This window comes from Ranitomeya variabilis, chromosome 2 (genome assembly GCF_051348905.1).
Source record: "Ranitomeya variabilis isolate aRanVar5 chromosome 2, aRanVar5.hap1, whole genome shotgun sequence".
Classification (NCBI taxonomy): domain Eukaryota; kingdom Metazoa; phylum Chordata; class Amphibia; order Anura; family Dendrobatidae; genus Ranitomeya; species Ranitomeya variabilis.
The window spans coordinates 806,641,610-806,661,306 of NC_135233.1; the positions used below are offsets into that span (position 1 = coordinate 806,641,610).

The 19,697-nt window shown below is 40.1% G+C and overlaps 1 protein-coding gene across 2 annotated transcripts in view; it reads right to left on the minus strand.

Annotated features, from left to right (window-relative positions):
* The window catches only part of COL19A1 (collagen type XIX alpha 1 chain), a 1,614,879-nt gene that overhangs the window by 294,870 nt on the left and 1,300,312 nt on the right, over window positions 1–19,697 (minus strand). For both annotated transcript variants that reach the window (XM_077289962.1, XM_077289964.1), the window contains exon 37: window positions 1,370–1,423. In XM_077289962.1, coding sequence (XP_077146077.1) covers window positions 1,370–1,423 — 54 coding nt within the window. The remainder of the gene's footprint in view (window positions 1–1,369; window positions 1,424–19,697) is intronic.

A 19,697-nucleotide genomic window follows, 5' to 3' on the forward strand; every position in this document is an offset into this window, starting at 1 on the left:
ACCAGGGTAAACATCGGGTTACTAAGCGCAGGGCCGCGCTTAGTAACCCGATGTTTACCGTGGTTACCAGCGTAAAAGTAAAAAAAAAACCGTACATACTCACCATGTGATGTCCGTCAGGTCCCTTGCAGTCTGCTTCCCGCTCTGACTGTGAGCGCCGGCCGGAAAGTGAGAGCAGATCACAGCGGTGATCACCGCTGCGCTCTGCTCTCACTGTACGGCTGCACTCAGTCAGAGCAGGAAGCAGACTGCAAGGGACCTGACGGACATCACATGGTGAGTATGTACGGTTTTTTTTTTTTTACTTTTACGCTGGTAACCACGGTAAACATCGGGTTACTAAGCGCGGCCCTGCGCTTAGTAACCCGATGTTTACCCTGGTTACCAGCGAACCTCGGCATCGCTCCAGCGCCGTGATTGCAAAGTGTGACCGCAGTCTACGACGCTGGAGCGATACTCATACGACGCTGCGACGTCACGGATCGTGCCGTCGTAGCGACGAAAATTGCACGGTGTGACAGTACCCTTAATCTGACACAGATTACTAATCACAAGAATAGATCTTAAATATGTTAAGTAATATGTAGAAACCATAACATGTTTAATTATGTCATAGAAATACCCTGTGGCAAAGGTGGTTTAGTGGTTAAACTGAGAAGACATGATTTTGTTTATTCCAGATCTACAAATCACAAGCAGCGGTAATGTAATGGACAGATATTATTGCATTACTATTTTAAATGAATACTAGAACTCAGCATGATAAATACATTTAGTTAAAAGTAAACTAAAAGATAGAAAAGAACAGAAATAAAACCACACACCTCTCTGATCCCAATTATGCCAACATAAATTAAAAGTCTCATAATCAAGGCAGCCATGCACATTAGACTAACACTGAACATTGGCAGAACCCATGGATATCTTCGGATTTGACTACTATTGTCTGGCAGTGGCAGAGCCTGGTGAGACAACTGCTGGCCGAAAGATCGGCTGAACCGTTATTTGGTGGACAGCATTCTAAAATGTATGAAGACATTAGAATGAAGCAATCTAAAAAATAAACTTTTGCTCAGAAAGAGTTAAATTATTGTTTCTGAAGAAATATTGTTGTTTTTTTCTGTCAATTAATAGTTTCTCTTTCTGGAGCTTAAACAGAAAAAAAGAAACACAATATAGTTAAATATGTTGTACAAATCTAAACAAAGTTGCGACAACAATTAAATGAAATTAATGATGTAAACAAGTTATGTTACTTGCAATCGTTATTGCTACTGTTTTCTGGTTGCTGCTTCTTCAATACAACTTCTATTTACTTCCTTAATACATTTTGTATTTTTTAAATTAAGACATGACTTCTGATCTATACCTTTTCTCCTTTGACCCCCGGAGGTCCTGAATGTCCAGTTCGCCCAAAATGCCCCTGTGAAAAGTAAAAATGTTTAAATTGTAAACAACAATAAAAAGAGCTTTCAGCAACACATTTGCTTTGGAAACTTGTACTTTCGAGGTCGCCCTAACTCAATTAAGTCTCCCAAGAAGCATCTTCTCTTCTTTGACTGATAAAACAGCTGCATCCTACTGATAAGCAAACAAACTGAGAGGATACAATGATTCTAGTGGTTGCTTTTTCACCTTGGCAGATCAAATGTAAAGACCCTACCTGGTGTATGTTGATACAGTGACACATTCATTTTGCTGCTTCATTTGAAATCTGCATATCATTATCAATTTATTTTGAATAAATACCTGCACAGAATTTTGTGCATACAGAGCAGATAGAAAGTATGAATCACAGCATATTATATGGAAAATAAATCATATCCTGGAATACATAGTGACGGAAAGCTTAAGGGTAACACTCAGCACTGTGAACATCTAAAATCTCAACCAAACGTCAAAGATAAAAACTTTTAATTAAACTAATTTGCATAGAGATCTCTGAAGTTGTGTTTGAATAAATGTTTTTCAAAATAAAAGGATAATATGAGTTTTAGATATATCATGAATGAAATATTCATACTACAATCATAAAAAGACTTTCCGAGCCACAATACAAAATTCATAACAAATGCATAATGCATAGTCAAAAAGGCTGGTACCCTTTTTAAATATATCTGTGCACTTCCTCTGCTATTCATTTTTGTAAAATTGCTGCCAGATTTTCAGACTATTGTACATACAGTAGTTAGTCTGAGACTGCTCCCCAATGTTCAATGTAGAAACATGAGGAGAGGGGTGGGCTCAGGATACTCTACGCACAGTGGGCTTTCGTAGTTTGGAACACTCCCCCTGCTTTCGGATGGACAAACCAAAAAGTAGGATGTATCTCTCAGGCTAGATTTGGCACTTTGTGCAGAGCGGTGTATGAGAGCTGAGAATGAAAAGATGATTGGAAATGAGAGGAACCAACCAAAAAAAGATTAAAAAGCAGAGTATTAGATATTTTAACTATGCATAATGCATTTATTGTAAACTGCCGAGTCCCTTTAAGAAATGAAACACACATTTATATGTTAACTTAAGTATATTAAATATATACAGCTAAATTATGATAAAGGAACAGCAGTATTTATCCCAGTTTTTCCATATGCTCTCCTCTCTATTTCTATTTTGCAACCTCCAGTCATGGCCAAAGTTTTGAGATTTACCCAAATTTTAGTTTTCACAAAGTTTTTTCCTACCATGTTTTTTAGTTGCATAAATTTGCATTAGCTCAAGATTGTTATGAAGAGTAAAAATCGTTGTGAAAAGTGAAAATTGAAAAGTCGTTCTTTGCCATGACAGTTAATGTAATCACACAAAAAAAGATGCCAATGCATCTCACCCCGCCACAAAATGACCTGCTTACATCATTTTGGTGATCTTGATAGATCAGGAGAAAGTGCTATCACAGCTTATATCGCTCTGTCATGCTGATTGTATTATAATAGCTGACTAATTGCTTTAAAAGGAGACTAGGGCTTGAAATAATTGTCTTCTTCTGTTAACCAAGGAAACATACAGTCATTATTGCTTTGCATCAAAATATCTTTACAGACTTTACAAGCAAGGACATTGCTGCTTGTAAGATTGTCCTTAAATCAACCATTTATAAGACCATCAAGAAATTCATAGACAGTGCTGTGTAATAAGGCTTCAGGGTGGCCACGGAAGACCATGATAATGTCCTAAAGCATATTCAGCTACATGAATTTGTTCAACACCAGTGCATAGCTTGTTCAGAAATGGCAGCAGGCAGGTGACAGTGTATGTGCATGTCCAGTGTGGTGAAAACATATAGAGGCTGGATTGGTGTCAAGAAGACCATTCGAGAAACTATTTTTCTCTTAGAAAACAATCAAAGACAGATTGACACTCTATAAGAAGTACAGGGATTGGACTCCAGAGGATTGGGAAAAGTTTTTTCTCTGATAAAGCCCCCTTCAGACTCTTTGGGATATCTGAAAGAATGGTTGTCTGAAAAAGAAAAGATGAGCACTACCCTGAGTCCAGTATCATGCCATTAATAAGGCATACTAAGCCCATTGATATGTGGAGTTGCTATTCATCCAAGTGAGTAGGCTCACTCACAATTGTGCCTAAGACTGCTGCCAGGAATAAAGAGTGGCATCTAAACATCCTCCAAGTGCAACTTTGCATGGCCAGGAAACTCCTAGACCTCAATCAACATCATGAACCTGTGTTCAATCCTCAAAAAGTGGGTGGACAAGCAAAACTCAGAAATTGTGATAAACTCTAAGCACAAAGTAAGCAAGAATGGCCTGTCATCAGTCCAGCATGTCTGGACAAATTACAGAAGTCTTCAAAAATAAGAATAAGCACAGTAAATATTGATTTGTTGCATAAATGTTATGTATTTGTGAACACACAAATGGAAAAAAATATATAAATACTTATTATTGTACTTCAGAAATACCAGACTAAAAGCTCTAGAACACTAAAGCAGAAAACTTTAAGAAAAACTTTATGAAAAATTAAATTTGTGTCAATCTCAACCTTTTAGTAACAATTGTAGTGCATGGAGACTAGCTGCTTTAATGTGTCTTATACACTGTAGACACAAAGACAGAAATGTATTACGACTCTATTTTGCTTCGGTACCACACAGACAAATGCAAGAGAGGCATGCATGACATTACACAGCAGTACTGAGCAGTGTAGATGTGAATTCTGCGCTCGAATAAGCTAAATAGAACAAGTGCATTATCCGTCTCTCTTTGCTTTAAAGGGAATCTGTCAGTAAGATCAACTCTCTTAAACCGTCTATATGGGCATAGCGTACATAGGAAGGTGAATAGAATTATACACTGACAACTGAGATCCCATGGCTTATTCCACAGAAATCCACATTTTTCTTATACGTAAATGAGCTGTTAAGATCTATGGGCCGGACATAGAGAATATGCATCCAGAGCTTATTATTAATTAAAGGGGCATTACCAGGGTGAGACATGTAATTAACAAGGTACAGTAGAACTGAACATTGTCTAATTGCAAACATATTTGCAGCTGTCACTGCTCTGCTGTACTGCAATACTGACAGCCTGTGCAATGGTATCTGAAGCACTGAGAGGACACCTGTGGATGTGTTCAGTGCTGCAATATGTCAGTTATAATCACACACAGCTCTGCAGTGAGATCATGAGAGCAGAGAGCGGCCATCACATATCACACAGGTAATGCCCCCTTTTTGTTGAAAATAAGTTCTGTATGCAGATTATCTGGGGGATCAGTGTCCGCTCCATAGATCTTAACAGCTCATTTATATAAAAGAAAAGTGTGGATTTCTCTATAATAAGAAATCCCATTGCAGATTTCAAGGTATCATTTTATTCATCTTTCTATGACCTACAAGCCCATATAGACAACTTTATAGGATTGATTGGACTGACAGATACCCTTTATTATGCCTTGTAACCTGACACTTCCCGGTGCTGGCAGTCCAGCTTATCTTGAGCAAGATGAATTTAAGCAGTTTTTTTATTTTTTCAAATGAGGAGAAAGAAGCAGATTTCTCTCATGAGACATGTTACAAAGTTTCTAATATAGGCTTATATTATTCATTTTTCGCAAAGGTTGTTGAAAATATAGAACCCAGTTAATAAATTAACATTAAAATAAAAAGGATAATTGTAAGACTATTAACATGTTGTTTATATGGAAAAGGGCAATCTAGCCATTTTATGCTATGCATATCACCAATGAAAGGGGATAAGCAGCAGTTTCCTGTCAGATGAGTGGAAGGAATCATGGATATGGAAGTACATAGGAAAAGAGCCACAGTCCTAGTAAAACATTTTAAAAATCATGGGAGTTGAGTTGATCCATTTTTCAGCAACGACATATCCTAGCAATAAGCCATCCTTTCTTGTCATGGGAATATTAATGCAAAGTTAATAAATACCTTTGGACTGAAAATAGATTTTAAAAGTTCAGGCAGTTGACTCTTATCCCTTCTCTGGTGTTCTAAAATGTCAATGCACTTTAAGCAGTAAAGACAAGATTGTGTAGCTGTGGTGCAGGGGAGCTGACTGCCCCTATAGCCAGTTTAAGCTAAGCATGGGTTATTACCATGTTTACCTTGATCTCTGTATACATAGTGCCGAACTGGCACTGTGCATATAAATTAGGCAGCACTTACCCTGCTTTCTTCTCTGAACCCAGTGAACATGTGATCACTAAGTGTAGTGAGAGAACAGGAGCTGCTGGGTCCTAGGAAAGAGACAGCTCTGCTATGCAGCCAGGAGGCTGAAATCTCCATGTAGCTGTGGTTAATATAACTGTCACAACTACAAGAGAAATCAGCAAAAAAAGGATAAATTGATATGTTAAAATTCTCCTCCAATGGTTTTTAAGACCTTCTGATGGGGGGGGGGGGGGCGAGTGAATAAAATAAATAAAGAAAAACAAAAATTAAAAATAGCAAGCATAGCAAAAATAAAATATAAAAGTAGGAAAAAATAAATTAAAAGAAACACTGGAAGTATAAATTGCTGTTTCTAGCCCCATTCCCATAAAAAAAATATGTCCAATAGATAAATTAATTTTTCAGAGAGGTAAACGCAGTAAAAAAAGAAATTAATAAAAAAATGTGAAAAATAAAAACGCATTATTATTATTTTATTATTAGACATTTTTATAGCGCCATTTATTCCATGTCGCTTTGCATGTGAAAAGGGACAAATATAGACAAGTACAATAAACATGAGCAAAAAACAAGGCACACACAATTACAGAAGGACAAAGGACTATTTTTCTTTACATTTTTCTTCGATATCAGCAAAAAAGAAAAGGAATATAAAAATGGCAATAGAAATTATGCGCCATGTGTTGTGAAATAAGGAGGCAAAATCATTTCAATATCCAAATAAGAAAATATTATAGAGCCGTTAAAAGCGCATATATGATAAAACCCCAAAATTTCCCTCATCAAGAAGGAGGATAAATGGCCTGGTCATGAGCTAGTTAAAGTTAGAGAATTAAATAAATAAATAAATCTAAATATACTAGCTGAAGAGCCTGGCGTTGCCTGGGCATAGTAAATATCTGTGGTTAGTTATAGCACCTCACTTCTCTTATTTTCCCATCACCTCTCTGATTTTCTCCCTCACACCTCTGATTTTCCCCCTCACTCTTCTTATTTTCCCCCTCACTCCTCTCATTCCACCCTCACTCCCCTCATTCCCCCCAACACTTGTCATTTCGACCTCACATCTGTCATTTTCCGAACATTCCACTATTTTCCCTCACTCCTCTCATTTTGCACTCGCAACTTTTCATTTTCACCTCACACCTCTCATTTTCCCCTCAGTATATACATGTTTGTCATCTCCCTTACATATAGTATACACCTGTATGTCATCTCCTGTATATAGTATATACCTGTATGTCATCTCCCCTGTATATAGTATATACCTGCTGTATGTCATCTCCTCCTGTATATTGTATATACCTATGTGTCATCTCCTCCTGTATATAGTAAATGCCTGTGTCATCTCCTCCTGCATATAGTATATACCTGTATGTCATCTCCTGTATATAGTATATACCTGTATGTCATCTCCCCTGTATATAGTATATACCTGTATGTCATCTCCCCTGTATATAGTATATACCTGCTGTATGTCATCTCCTCCTGTACATTGTATATACCTATGTGTCATCTCCTCCTGTATATAGTATACACCTGTATGTCATCTCTTCTGTTTATAGTATATACCTGTATGTCATCTCTTCCTGTATATAGTATAAACCTGTGTGTCATCTCCTCCTGTATATAGTATATACCTGTATGTCATCTCCTCCTATATATAGTATATACCTGTATGTCATCTCCTCCTGTATATAGCATATACCTGTATGTCATCTCCTCCTGTATATAGTATATACCTGCGTGTCATCTCCTCCTGTATTAGACCTCGTTCACACGTTATTTAGTAAGTATTTTTACCTCAGTATTTATAAGCTAAATTGGCAGCCTGATAAATCCCCAGCCAACAGGAAGCCCTCCCCCCTGGCAGTATATATTAGCTCACACATACACATAATAGACAGGTCATGTGACAGACAGCTGCCATATTTCCTTTATGGTACATTTGTTGCTCTTGTAGTTTGTCTGCTTATTAATCAAATTTCTATTTTTGAAGGATAATACCAGACGTGTGTGTTTTAGAGCGAGTTTCATGTGTCAAGTTGTGTGTTGAGTTACGTGTGGCGACATGCAAGTAAGAACATTTGTGAGATGAGTTTTATGTGGTGACGTGTGTAGCAACTTTTTGTGTGTCGAGTTGCATGTGACAGGTTAGTGTAGCAAGTTGTGTGCAGCAAGTTTTGCGAATGGCGAGTTTTGCGCGTGGCGAGTTTTATGTGTGGTGCGTTTTGAGTATGTGCAAGTTTTGTGTGAGGCAACTTTTGCATGTGTTGCAATTTTTGTGCATGTGGCAATTTTTCCGCGTGTGCAAGTTTTGTGGGTGGCGAGTTTTCCATGAGGTGAGTTTTGCACGTGTGGCGAGTTTTGCGTGAGCCTAGTTTTGCATGTGGCGAATTTTGCGCGTGGCGAGTTTTGAGTGGCAACTTTTGTGTTTCAACTTTTATGTAGCGAGGCTGGTGTATGTGTGGTGAAATGTGTGCTGAGGGTGGTATATGCGTTCAAGCACGTGGTAGTGTGTGGTGCATTTTGTGTGTGTTCATATCCCCGTGTGTGGTGAGTATCCCATGTCGGGGCCCCACCTTAGCAAGTGTACGGTATATACTCTTTGGCGCCATTGCTCTCATTCTTTACGTCCCCCTTGTTCACATCTGGCAACTGTCAATTTGCCTCCAACACTTTTCCCTTCACTTTTTCCCCGTTATGTAGGGGCAAAATTGTTTGGTGAATTGGAACACGCGGGGTTAAAATTCCGCCTCACAACATAGCCTATGAAGCTCTCGGGGTCCAGATGTGTGACTATGCAAAATTTTGTGGCTGTAGCTGCGACAGTGCAGATGCCAATCCCGGACATACACACATACATACATACATACACACACACACACTCATTCAGCTTTATATATATATATATATATATATATATATATATATATATATATATATATATATATAGCAAAAACTAAGAGACCACTGCAAAATGTTCAGTTTGTCTGATTTTTCTCTTTACAGGTCTATTTTTTAATAAAATGAATTTTTTTTCATTTATTCTACAAACTTCTGACAACGTCTCCGAATTTCCAAGCAGTAAATTTTGTATTTTTTTTCTGAAAAGGAGAAATGGTCAAAATTACAAAAAAAAACAAAAACAGTACATTCAGACCTCACATAATGCATTTAGAAACAACAATACCAATGTTTTAACTCAGGAAGAGTTCAGAAATCAATATTTTGTGGAATAACCATGATTTTTAATCACAGCTTTCATGCGTCTTGGCATGTTTTCCACCAGTCTTTTACACTGCTCCTGGTGCAAAAATGTAAGCAGTTCTTCTTTGTTTGATGGCTTGTGACTATCCATCATCCGCTTGATTACATTCCAGAGGTTATCAATAGGGTTCAGGTCTGGAGATTGGGCTGCCCATGACAGGGTTTTGATGTGGTGGTCTCTTAATTTTTGCCAGAGCTGTACATATATATATATATATATATATATATATATATATATATATATATATATATATATATATATATATATATATATATATATATATATGAGTATGTCAACTCTTAAATATGGTAATGACGTTGTGCTGCTAAAAAGTCTTGCTCTACAGTGGGGACTGCCTCACTCATCTTGGTTAATGTGTAGAATAATGTGTTAATCTCTACTGCCTGATATTGTTCATACCCTTGGAATTGTAAAGTACTACTATATAAAAATTTCGAGCTATAGTATTTTTTGGCATTATAATATAATAGTGCACACATTATGTAGAAAATGTTGACCACTTGAGCATTTGTTAAATACAGTTTTTACAATGTATTCCTTCCCATTACTTGCTTTATTCTAAGAATGTTCTAGCAAAAAAACAAGAAAGTTTTGACTTTGACATTAAATGATGGTCAAAGATCCACTGCAGAGAGTACATTTTAATGGCAGGTAAGAACATCAAGGACATTTTATGAAACCTCTCTCTCTAATGCATTTTCCATTGTTAATCTGTTTAGTTAGGATGGAGTATGCTGCTGTACTATACCAGGCTCACTGCAATGTGATTCCATTAGTGAGGTAAATAGGGAAGCAAAGTTAAAGGCATTATTTGTACTGGAGGAAGACATTTCACATACAGAACTCTCTAACCTTTCATTTAATCCTAGTTTTCAGGAGACAAGAATGTCCCTAGACTCTAAATCTGAACTAAAAGCAGTTTTTCTTTTCAGCTTTTGTAGCAGTGCAATTTAAAGTGTCTCTAGGCATTATGTGTGTTCCCTTTAATGTTCCGTTCTATTTTTTAGGGGGTAGATAAAATGCATGTGTGATACACCAAGTTTTTAAAAGCTGGATTATTTTTCTCTTCTCTAGGTGTTAAAATGAATAGATATTTAACTCTTTCTGTATAAGACGAGGTTAATAATAATTAATGTGCATTATAGATGCTTTGTTAACAACATGTTTGTGCATAAAAAAAAATCTCACTTGGCACATGTCTGGTCAGATTTAAATGAAACCAGAGATCACCTATTAGGGCTCATTCCACTTGCCATGAAACTGGACAAATGCAATCTAATAAAAAAATCGGATTGCATTCAGACCAATGTTATTCTATGATTGTGTATTCATCTGCATTTTTTTTCCAGCTCAGATCGCATCACGATCAGACTGGGAAAAAGTTGCAGCATGCTGCGATTGTAATCGGAAATCATATGGCACCCGCAACAGAAGTCAATGGGTGAGAGAAAAAAATCACACAGCACTAGGACCATGCGAGTGATGTTCGATTTTTACTCATCAATGGCATTTGAGAAGCTGGGAATTCCTGTGCTGCGTACAGTGATAGCACAGCGTGACAGGTTAGAATAGAATAGATATCTACACATAGGATAGATAGAAAGATAGATAGATAGATAGATAGATAGATAGATAGATAGATAGATAGATAGATAGAGGTCAGTGACACACACATATATACTGTATATGTATTTATATTACATACATGGATAGAAGAAAAGAAGGCAATTCATCTGCCATGTACTGTAAAATCACTGCAGGAGCCCACAGGATAGAAGAGAAGAATTACATACACTAAATACACATAGAATAGATAAATATATACAGGTTCTGCTCACAAAATTAGAATATCATCAAAAAGATAATTTATTTCAGTTGTGAGCTGATATTAATAGCCTGGGAAGCTCCATGGGTATTACCCCCTTCCCAGGCTATAAATAATCTGCCCCCAGCCGCCGGCTTTCCCTCTGCTTGTTAAGAAAATTGCATTGGAGCCCACACAATTTTTTTCAGAAAAATTGTGTGCCTCTCCACTCTTCCTCCAGATTCTGGGACCTTGATTTCCAAATCAAATGCAAAATTTTCTTTCATCTGAAAACAACACCCTGGACCACTGAGCAACAGTCCAGTTTTTTTTCTCCTTGGCCCAGGTAAAACACTTCTGGCATTGTCTATTGCTCATGAGTGGCTTGACACAAGGTATGCAACACTCGTAGCCCATGTCCTGGATACGTCTCTGTGTGGTGGCTCTTGAAGCAACGACTCCAGCAGCAGTCCATTTCTTGTGAATCTCCCCTAAATTTTTATAAATTCTTTATTTTTGAAAGAGATAATGAACAATACAACAACATAACAACATTATAATCATGTTTGGTGCACATGTAGATAATTGCTTGATGATTCTTGATTCGACATGAAGGAGAAAAAGAAGAGGGGGGAGGACAAAGGACTGGGGAAAATAGAAGGTTGGGGGTGGGTAAAAGGGGGTAAGGGATGGAGGGGCGGAAGGGAGGGAAAGGAGAGGAAGGAGTAAAAAACATGTAAAGATGTAATAACATGAAGTAACAATTGGCATAGGTACATATTATCAAGATTACATATGTTAGATTGTATGAGTAACTTTCAAGCAAAGCAGTGCAGGAAGCCAAAGGGCATGAGAAAAAAAAAAAAAAAAAAAAAAAACCTCAAGACGCGTTGTCTTCTTGAAATTTTTTCCATAAGGCCCATATATCCGTGTAAGAGTCATGATTGAAAACTTCCCAACTTGACAATTCCTCAAGGCGGGAAATTTGATTTACCTTAGTGTACCACTCTGGTACAGTGGGAGGGGATTCGTCCTTCCAATGTAATACAATTAGATGTTTAGCAGCACTTATCAAGAGGGGGAGAAGACCGTGTTTTCTTGGTAAAAAGTTTTTTGACGGACATGAGAGAAGAGCTTCTGCTGCTCGGAGACTTGTTTTAATCAAGTGTAATTTTTTTGAGAATGGAACCAATACCCTCCCAGAAATTTCTTATTTTGGGGCAATCCCAGAATATATGTGCATGATGACCTAGCAAATTATGACTAGTGTTGAGCGATACCTTCCGATATTCGAAAGTATCGGTATCGGATTGGATCGGCCGATACCGGCAAAATATCTCATCTCGCCGATACCGATACCCGATACCAATACAAGTCTATGGGACACAAATATCGGAAGGTATCATGGATGGTTCCCAGGGTCTGAAGGAGAGGAAACTCTCCTTCAGGCCCTGGGATCCATATTCATGTAAAAAATAAAGAATTAAAATAAAAAATATGGATATACTCACCCCTCCGGCGGCCCCTGGACCTTAGCGATGTAACCGGCAGCCTCCGTTCCTAAGAATGCAGAGTGAAGGACCTTCGATGACGTCACGGCTTGTGATTGGTCGCGTGACCGCTCATGTGACTGCTCACGCGACCAATCACAAGCCGCGACGTCATCGCAGGTCCTAAACTCACTGCATTCTTAGGAACGGAGGCTGCCGGTTACATCGCTAAGGTCCAGGGTCCGCCGGACGGGTGAGTATATCCATATTTTTTATTTTATTTCTTTATTTTTTACATGAATATGGATCCCAGGGCCTGAAGGAGAGTGTCCTCTCCTCCAGACCCTGGGAGCCATACACTGGGAACTTCCGATTCCGATTTCCGATATCACAAAAATATCGGAACTCGGTATCGGAATTCCGATACAGCAAATATCGGCCGATACCTGTGGTATCAGAATGCTCAACACTAATTATGACATCTCCAGCAAATATCAGCGTCAGCGAGACCCAGCTGGAAGAGTTTTGCTGGGGTCATATGCCATCTAGTTAATATTTTATAAGAGTTTCCCTGAAGGAGGATGCACCTGGAAAAGCCTCGAGCATAAGACAGCATTTTGGAAATTTGATCTTCTGAGAAAGAGATATTGAGTTCCAATTCCCAAGAATATATAAATGAGGGTTTGATTTGTGAGGATGGGGCAATAAGATGAGAGTAAATACGAGATATAATTTTAAGTCATGGGAGTGGGAATTTGGTCAAGATATCTAGCCAAGACCAATTGGACCTGGTCGGATACTTTTGTTTAAGTTGTGAGATGGTTCGTAGAATGTGTTGTATTTGAAGGAAGTTCCTTTGTTGGACTAGTGCGTTTGAAGGCCATACCCCACGCTGGAGTATTTTGTTGTTGTAGAGACTATTCAAAGTTTCTTTGGGTAGATTAGACCATAAACTGTATGGGTTCCCAAAAATTTGGAACAATCAAGAATGGTATAGAACAGATAGGTGTCAACGTGGAAGGGAAGGTGTCTAGCGGAAGGTCATTGATCAATAACCTTTTAGTTCGCAAGGTCGTCAGGGTCACCTCAACCAACCCAAAAGTAGCCGGTGGTCTAGCTCTAGACCAAAGGAAAGGCAAACCGCCAGGGCCCAACAGAGCCAGGTCGACGTTGTCTCTATCCCCATTCTCATAACAAGACACCACTTTCAGCCATCTACTGAGGTGTATAGCTTTGTATTAAAGGAGAGGGTCTGGGACTCCCAATCTGCCAGAGGAAATAGGGTAAGAAAGTAATTTATAAGGTAACCTAGCCAGTTTTGATTTCCAAATAAACTTAATTATAGTTGATTTTAAGGTTCCAAAAAAGGCCAGAGGTACCTGTATAGGAACCATGTTCATAGTATACTGGCATTATGTAGGCTTTGAACACATTGATGCATCCCATCCAAGATAATGTAGGTAAATTATAGGTTTTCATCAAAGCCTCAACCTTTTTTATTAGTGAAGGGTAATTAGTATGGAAGAGGCTATTAGGGTCTCTAGTTATTGATATCCCCAAATACTTTAAAGGAGCTCATAGCCCAAGAGAAAGGGGTCTGAGTGCGGTGGGCATTTATTTGGGAGTTCGGTAGGGTGATGTTTAAGGCTTCAGATTTTGCTGTGTTGATTTTGTTTGATTTTTAGTACTACAGATCCCACCTTCAACCCTTCTATATATTTTTCCTGTCTGATACTCTGTATCAGTGTCTCTATGACTAGTATGAATAGGGACGGGGATAACAGGCAACCCTGCCTAGTCCCATTATTAATATTAAAGCTCTCCGACAGGGTGCCGTTAGTCCTTACTTTAGCTGTAGGTTGAGAATAGAGGGAGAAAATTGCTGTGATATTTTGTGGTGGAAAGCCAAATGTAATCATTACTTGTTCTACATACCTCCAACTCACCCTGTCAAAGGCTTTCTCGGCATCTGTTGACAGGAGAACCAAAGGAGCATTTCGGCTCTTAGCAAACATTATAGATTGAATGATTTTAGCCGAATTATCCTTACCTTCCCTTCCTTTGACAAAACCCGCCTGATCCATGTGGACTAATCTAGGTAGAATATTACTTAGTCTTCCTGCTAGAATTTTAGCCCACAATTTGGTATCTGTGTTGAGCAGCGATATCGGTCTGTAACTGGTGCAGAAGTTAGGATCCTTTCCTTCTTTTGGGAGAACTGTAATGAAGGCTTCTAAAGATTGTTTAGGAAGAGGTTAACCTTGGAGATAAGAATGGAACAGGGTAACCAAGTGGGGTAATGGAGATTTTATAAATTTTTGTAATATATAATAGGGAGACCGTCTGGGCCTGGGGCTTTACTGTTAGGAATAGTTGAAAGAGTGTCTAAAATTTCTTTAGGGGTAACAGGAGACGTTAGCAGAGAATGTTCCTCCAAAGATATTTTGGGAAGTTTTAAAGGGGTCAGGAACTCATTTATTTTTTCAACAGCTACTATTGGATCTTGAATGATGTCCGGCGTACTCAGATTATAGAAATTTTCATAAAAGGATCTGAACTCCCCGGCAATTTCAGCAGTCTCGAGTATTGGAGAACCATCCGCTGCTTTGAGTTGTTTAATAAACATCTTATCATTGCATTTTTAAGCAAAGAAGACATAAGTTTACTGCTTCTGTTACCATGGAGATAGAACCTCTGTTTCCTTCTCATATAAATCTTGGCCGATTGAACATTCAAGAGATTTTTCAGAGTGTTCCTAAGTACAATCAGGTCCTCTTGGATCTTATTCACTTGAGACCTTTTGTGTATTTTTTCAAGAGAATTGATTTGATGTAAAATAGACATAGTCTGTTTTATCCTCTCTTTTTTTAGATGAGATCCTAAAGCTATAAATTCCCCTCTCATGACCGCTTTATGCGACTCCAACACCATGGGCATAGGTGGGCCTGATTGTGTATTTTCTTGGAAGAAAATCTCAAGAGTGTCTGATAGTTTAGTTATATGGAGGCTAGAATCAGGCAGAGTCTAATTTAGTGTCCAGGACTTGGCGGACAGCGGTAAAGTTAATATATATATATATATATATATATATATATATATATATATATATATATCAAGGAAAATAGGGGCATGATCAGAGAGGGAGATAAAATCTATTGTTGCAGATTTTACCAATGAAAAATGTGATGTTTGTGAGGGGGGGGAGTAAAAGGTATAGTCTCTGCTGGAGAGGAAAAGAGTTCTCCAAGGATCTAACAAATTTAGCGCTTGTAAAGAAAGGTGGAGTTTTCTCAAAGCTTTTTGGGAAAAGGCGGACTTGCCAGATATGGTGTCTAAAAATGGATTAAGAGATACGTTAAAATCACCTCCCACTATTAAGAGTAGGGTTGAGCGAAACGGATCGGACAATTTCAAAAGTCGCCGACTTTTGGCAAAGTCGGGTTTTGTGAAACCCGACACGATCCCAACGTGGGATCGGCCATGCGGTCGGCAATCTTAGCACCAAAGTCGCGTTTCATATGACGCTTTAAGCGCCATTTCTCAGCCAATGAGGGTGCACGCAGAGTGTGGGCAGCGTGATGACATAGGTCTCAGTCCCCACCATCTTAGAGAAGGGCATGGCAGTGATTGGCTTGCTTTCTGCGGCATCACAGGGGCTATAAAGGGGCATGCACGCTGACCGCCATCTTACTTCTGCCGATCGTAGCATAGGGAGAGTTTGCTGAAGCTTCGTCGGAAGCAGGGATATTGTTAGGGAGGAAATATTAACCCCCAAACCGCTTGTGCTGTAGAGATTTCCACTGTCCAACACCACCTTTTCTTTGCAGGGACAGTGGCACCTAGATTTCTGTGCATCAGCTCTGTAGCTTATAAGGTTCCCTGATAGCTGCGTTGCTGTGTGTACGCAGCTGTGCAAACCAACTGCTTTTTTAAAAGCAAAAATCCTGTTGCTCTTTCTGCACAGTTATCTTGTTTATTTGTCCCCACTTTTGTGTGCAGCAGTCCTTTTTATTGCTGGCTGCCATACTTGTCCTGAATAAGATCATTGTAGGGAGATTGTTATTGTAGTACAATCCCTTTTTTTTTTAATATATCTGCCAGCCACCGTCTGCCACTGAAACTGTGTAATGTAATACCGTGGGCCAGTTTTTTTTTCTGCTGTCACCCACACATAAAAAGGGAGATTTAAAGTGCCACAAAGTGCATCTGCGTCAGTCCTGTTTGTGGCATATCTGCCAGCCACTGTCTGCCACTGAAACTGTGTAGTGTAATACAGTGGGCCTGTTTTCTTTCTGCTGTCTCCCACACATAAAAAGGGAGATTTATATTGCTACTAAGTGCATCTGCGTCAGTTCTGTTTGGCGTATATCTGCCAGTCACTTTCTGCCACTTATACTGTGTAGTGTAATACAGTGGGCCTGTTTTTTTTTGCAGCAGTCTTCCACACATACAAAGGGAGATTTATATTGCCACTAAGTGCATCTGCGTCAGTTCTGTTTGGCGTGTATCTGCCAGTCACTTTCCGCCACTTATACTGTGTAGTGTGTTATGACCCCAATGGCAGAGGGTCTCAGAAATAGTTTCTAAGTCTGCAAACACAAAAACCAGCTCATAGGGCAGTGGTAACTGATCTGACCATATATCTAATCCTAGCACCACAAATAACAGCAGCCGGGGAACGTGCCTACGTTTATTCTAGACGTCTCGCGCCAGCCGGAGAACTAACTAACCCTAGAAGGGAAAAGAAAGACCTTTCTTGCCTCCAGAGAAAAGACCCCAAAAGTTGGATACAAGCCCCCAACAAATAATAACGGTGAGGTAAGAGGAAAAGACAAACGTAAGGATGAGCTAGGTATTTAGCAAAGAGAGGCCCACTAGCTAATAGCAGAATATAATAAGATAACTTATATGGTCAGCAAAAACCCTATCAAAAATATCCACGCTGGATATTCAAGAACCCCCGAACCGTCTAACGGCCCGGGGGGAGAACACCAGCCCCCTAGAGCTTCCAGCAAGGTAAGGAATCACATTTAGTACAAGCTGGACAAAAATGAGAGCAAGCAAATAACCCAAAAAACAAAGAAGCAGGACTTAGCTTAATTTTGCACGAACCAGGACCAGCAGATAGGAGCAAACAAAAAGGATCTGATTACAACGATGCCAGGAACTGGACTAAGGATCCAGGAGGTTTATATAGCAACACCCCTGGACTAACGACTCAGGTGGGTGCAAACTGAGAAAAGAAAATCCCAGAGTCATATCACTAATAACCACCAGAGGGAGCCAAGAAGTCTAATTCACAACAGTACCCCCCCTTAAGGAGGGGTCACCGAACCCTCACCAAGACCACCAGGGCGATCAGGATGAGCAGCGTGAAAGGCACGAACTAAATCGGCCGCATGCACATCAGAGGCAACCACCCAGGAATTATCCTCCTGACCATAGCCCTTCCACTTGACCAGATACTGAAGCCTCCGTCTGGAGAGACAAGAATCCAAGATCTTCTCCACCACATACTCCAACTCGCCCCCAACCAACACCGGAGCAGGAGGCTCAACAGAAGGAACCACAGGTACAACGTGCCACCGCAACAAGGACCTATGGAACACGTTGTGAATGGCAAATGACACCGGAAGATCCAAGCGAAAGGACACAGGATTAAGGATTTCCAAAATCTTGTAAGGACCGATGAAGCGAGGCTTAAATTTAGGAGAGGAGACCTTCATAGGAACAAATCGAGAAGACAGCCATACCAAATCCCCAACACGAAGTCGGGGACCCACACCGCGGCGGCGGTTGGCAAAACGCTGAGCCTTCTCCTGTGACAACTTTAAGTTGTCCACCACATGATTCCAGATCTGCTGCAACCTATCCACCACAGAATCTACCCCAGGACAGTCAGAAGGCTCCACATGTCCCGAGGAAAAACGAGGATGGAAACCAGAGTTGCAGAAAAATGGCGAAACCAAAGTAGCGGAACTAGCCCGGTTATTAAGGGCAAACTCAGCCAACGGCAAGAAGGTCACCCAATCATCCTGATCTGCCGAAACAAAACACCTCAAATAAGCCTCCAGAGTCTGATTAGTTCGCTCCATTTGTCCATTAGTCTGAGGATGAAAGGCAGACGAAAACGACAACTCAATGCCCATCCTATCACAAAAGGATCGCCAGAACCTGGAAACAAACTGGGATCCTCTGTCAGACACAATATTCTCAGGAATGCCGTGTAAACGAACCACATTCTGAAAGAACACAGGAACCAGATCGGAAGAGGAGGGCAGCTTAGGCAAAGGCACCAAATGGACCATTTTGGAAAAGCGATCACATACCACCCAGATGACAGACATGCCCTGAGACACCGGGAGATCAGAAATGAAATCCATGGAAATGTGTGTCCAAGGCCTCTTTGGGACAGGCAAGGGCAAGAGCAACCCGCTGGCACGAGAACAGCAAGGCTTAGCTCGAGCACAAGTCCCACAGGACTGCACAAATGACCGCACATCCCGTGACAAGGAAGGCCACCAAAAGGACCTAGCCACCAGATCTCTGGTGCCAAAAATTCCCGGATGACCTGCCAACACCGAGGAATGAACCTCGGAAATGACTCTGCTGGTCCACCTATCAGGAACAAACAGTCTGTCAGGTGGAAAAGAGTCAGGTCTACCAGCCTGAAATCTCTGCAACACGCGTCTCAAATTAGGAGAAATGGCTGACAAGATAACTCCCTCTTTAAGAATACCAACTGGTTCTGCGACTCCAGGAGAGTCAGGCTCAAAGCTGCTTGAAAGAGCATCAGCCTTCACAGTCTTTGAACCTGGTAAATACAAGACCACAAAGTCAAAACGGGAGAAAAACAATGATTTTATTCAGAAGCCGATAGTCAATACAAGGTCTCAAAGATCCGTCCTTCTTGGCCACAAAAAAGAATCCCGCACCAAGAGGGGAAGAGGATGGACAGATATGCCCCTTCTCCAGAGACTCCTTGATATACGAACGCATTGCGGCATGCTCAGGTACAGACAGATTAAATAATCTTCCCTTAGGAAATTTACTACCTGGAATCAAATCTATGGCGCAGTCACAGTCCCTATGAGGAGGCAGAGCACTGGATCTGGACTCGCTGAATACATCCTGATAATCAGACAAATACTCAGGAACTTCCGAAGGAGTAGAGGAAGCAATAGACACCGGCGGGGAATCAGCATGAATTCCCTGACAGCCCCAACTTGACACAGACATTGCCTTCCAATCCAAGACTGGATTGTGGGTCTGTAACCATGGCAGACCCAAAATGACCAAATCATGCATTTTATGCAGAACAAGAAAACGAATCACCTCCCGATGTTCAGGAGTCATGCACATGGTTACCTGCGTCCAAAACTGCGGTTTATTTTCCGCCAATGGCGTAGCATCAATACCTCTAAGAGGAATAGGATTTACCAACGGTTCAAGAACAAAACC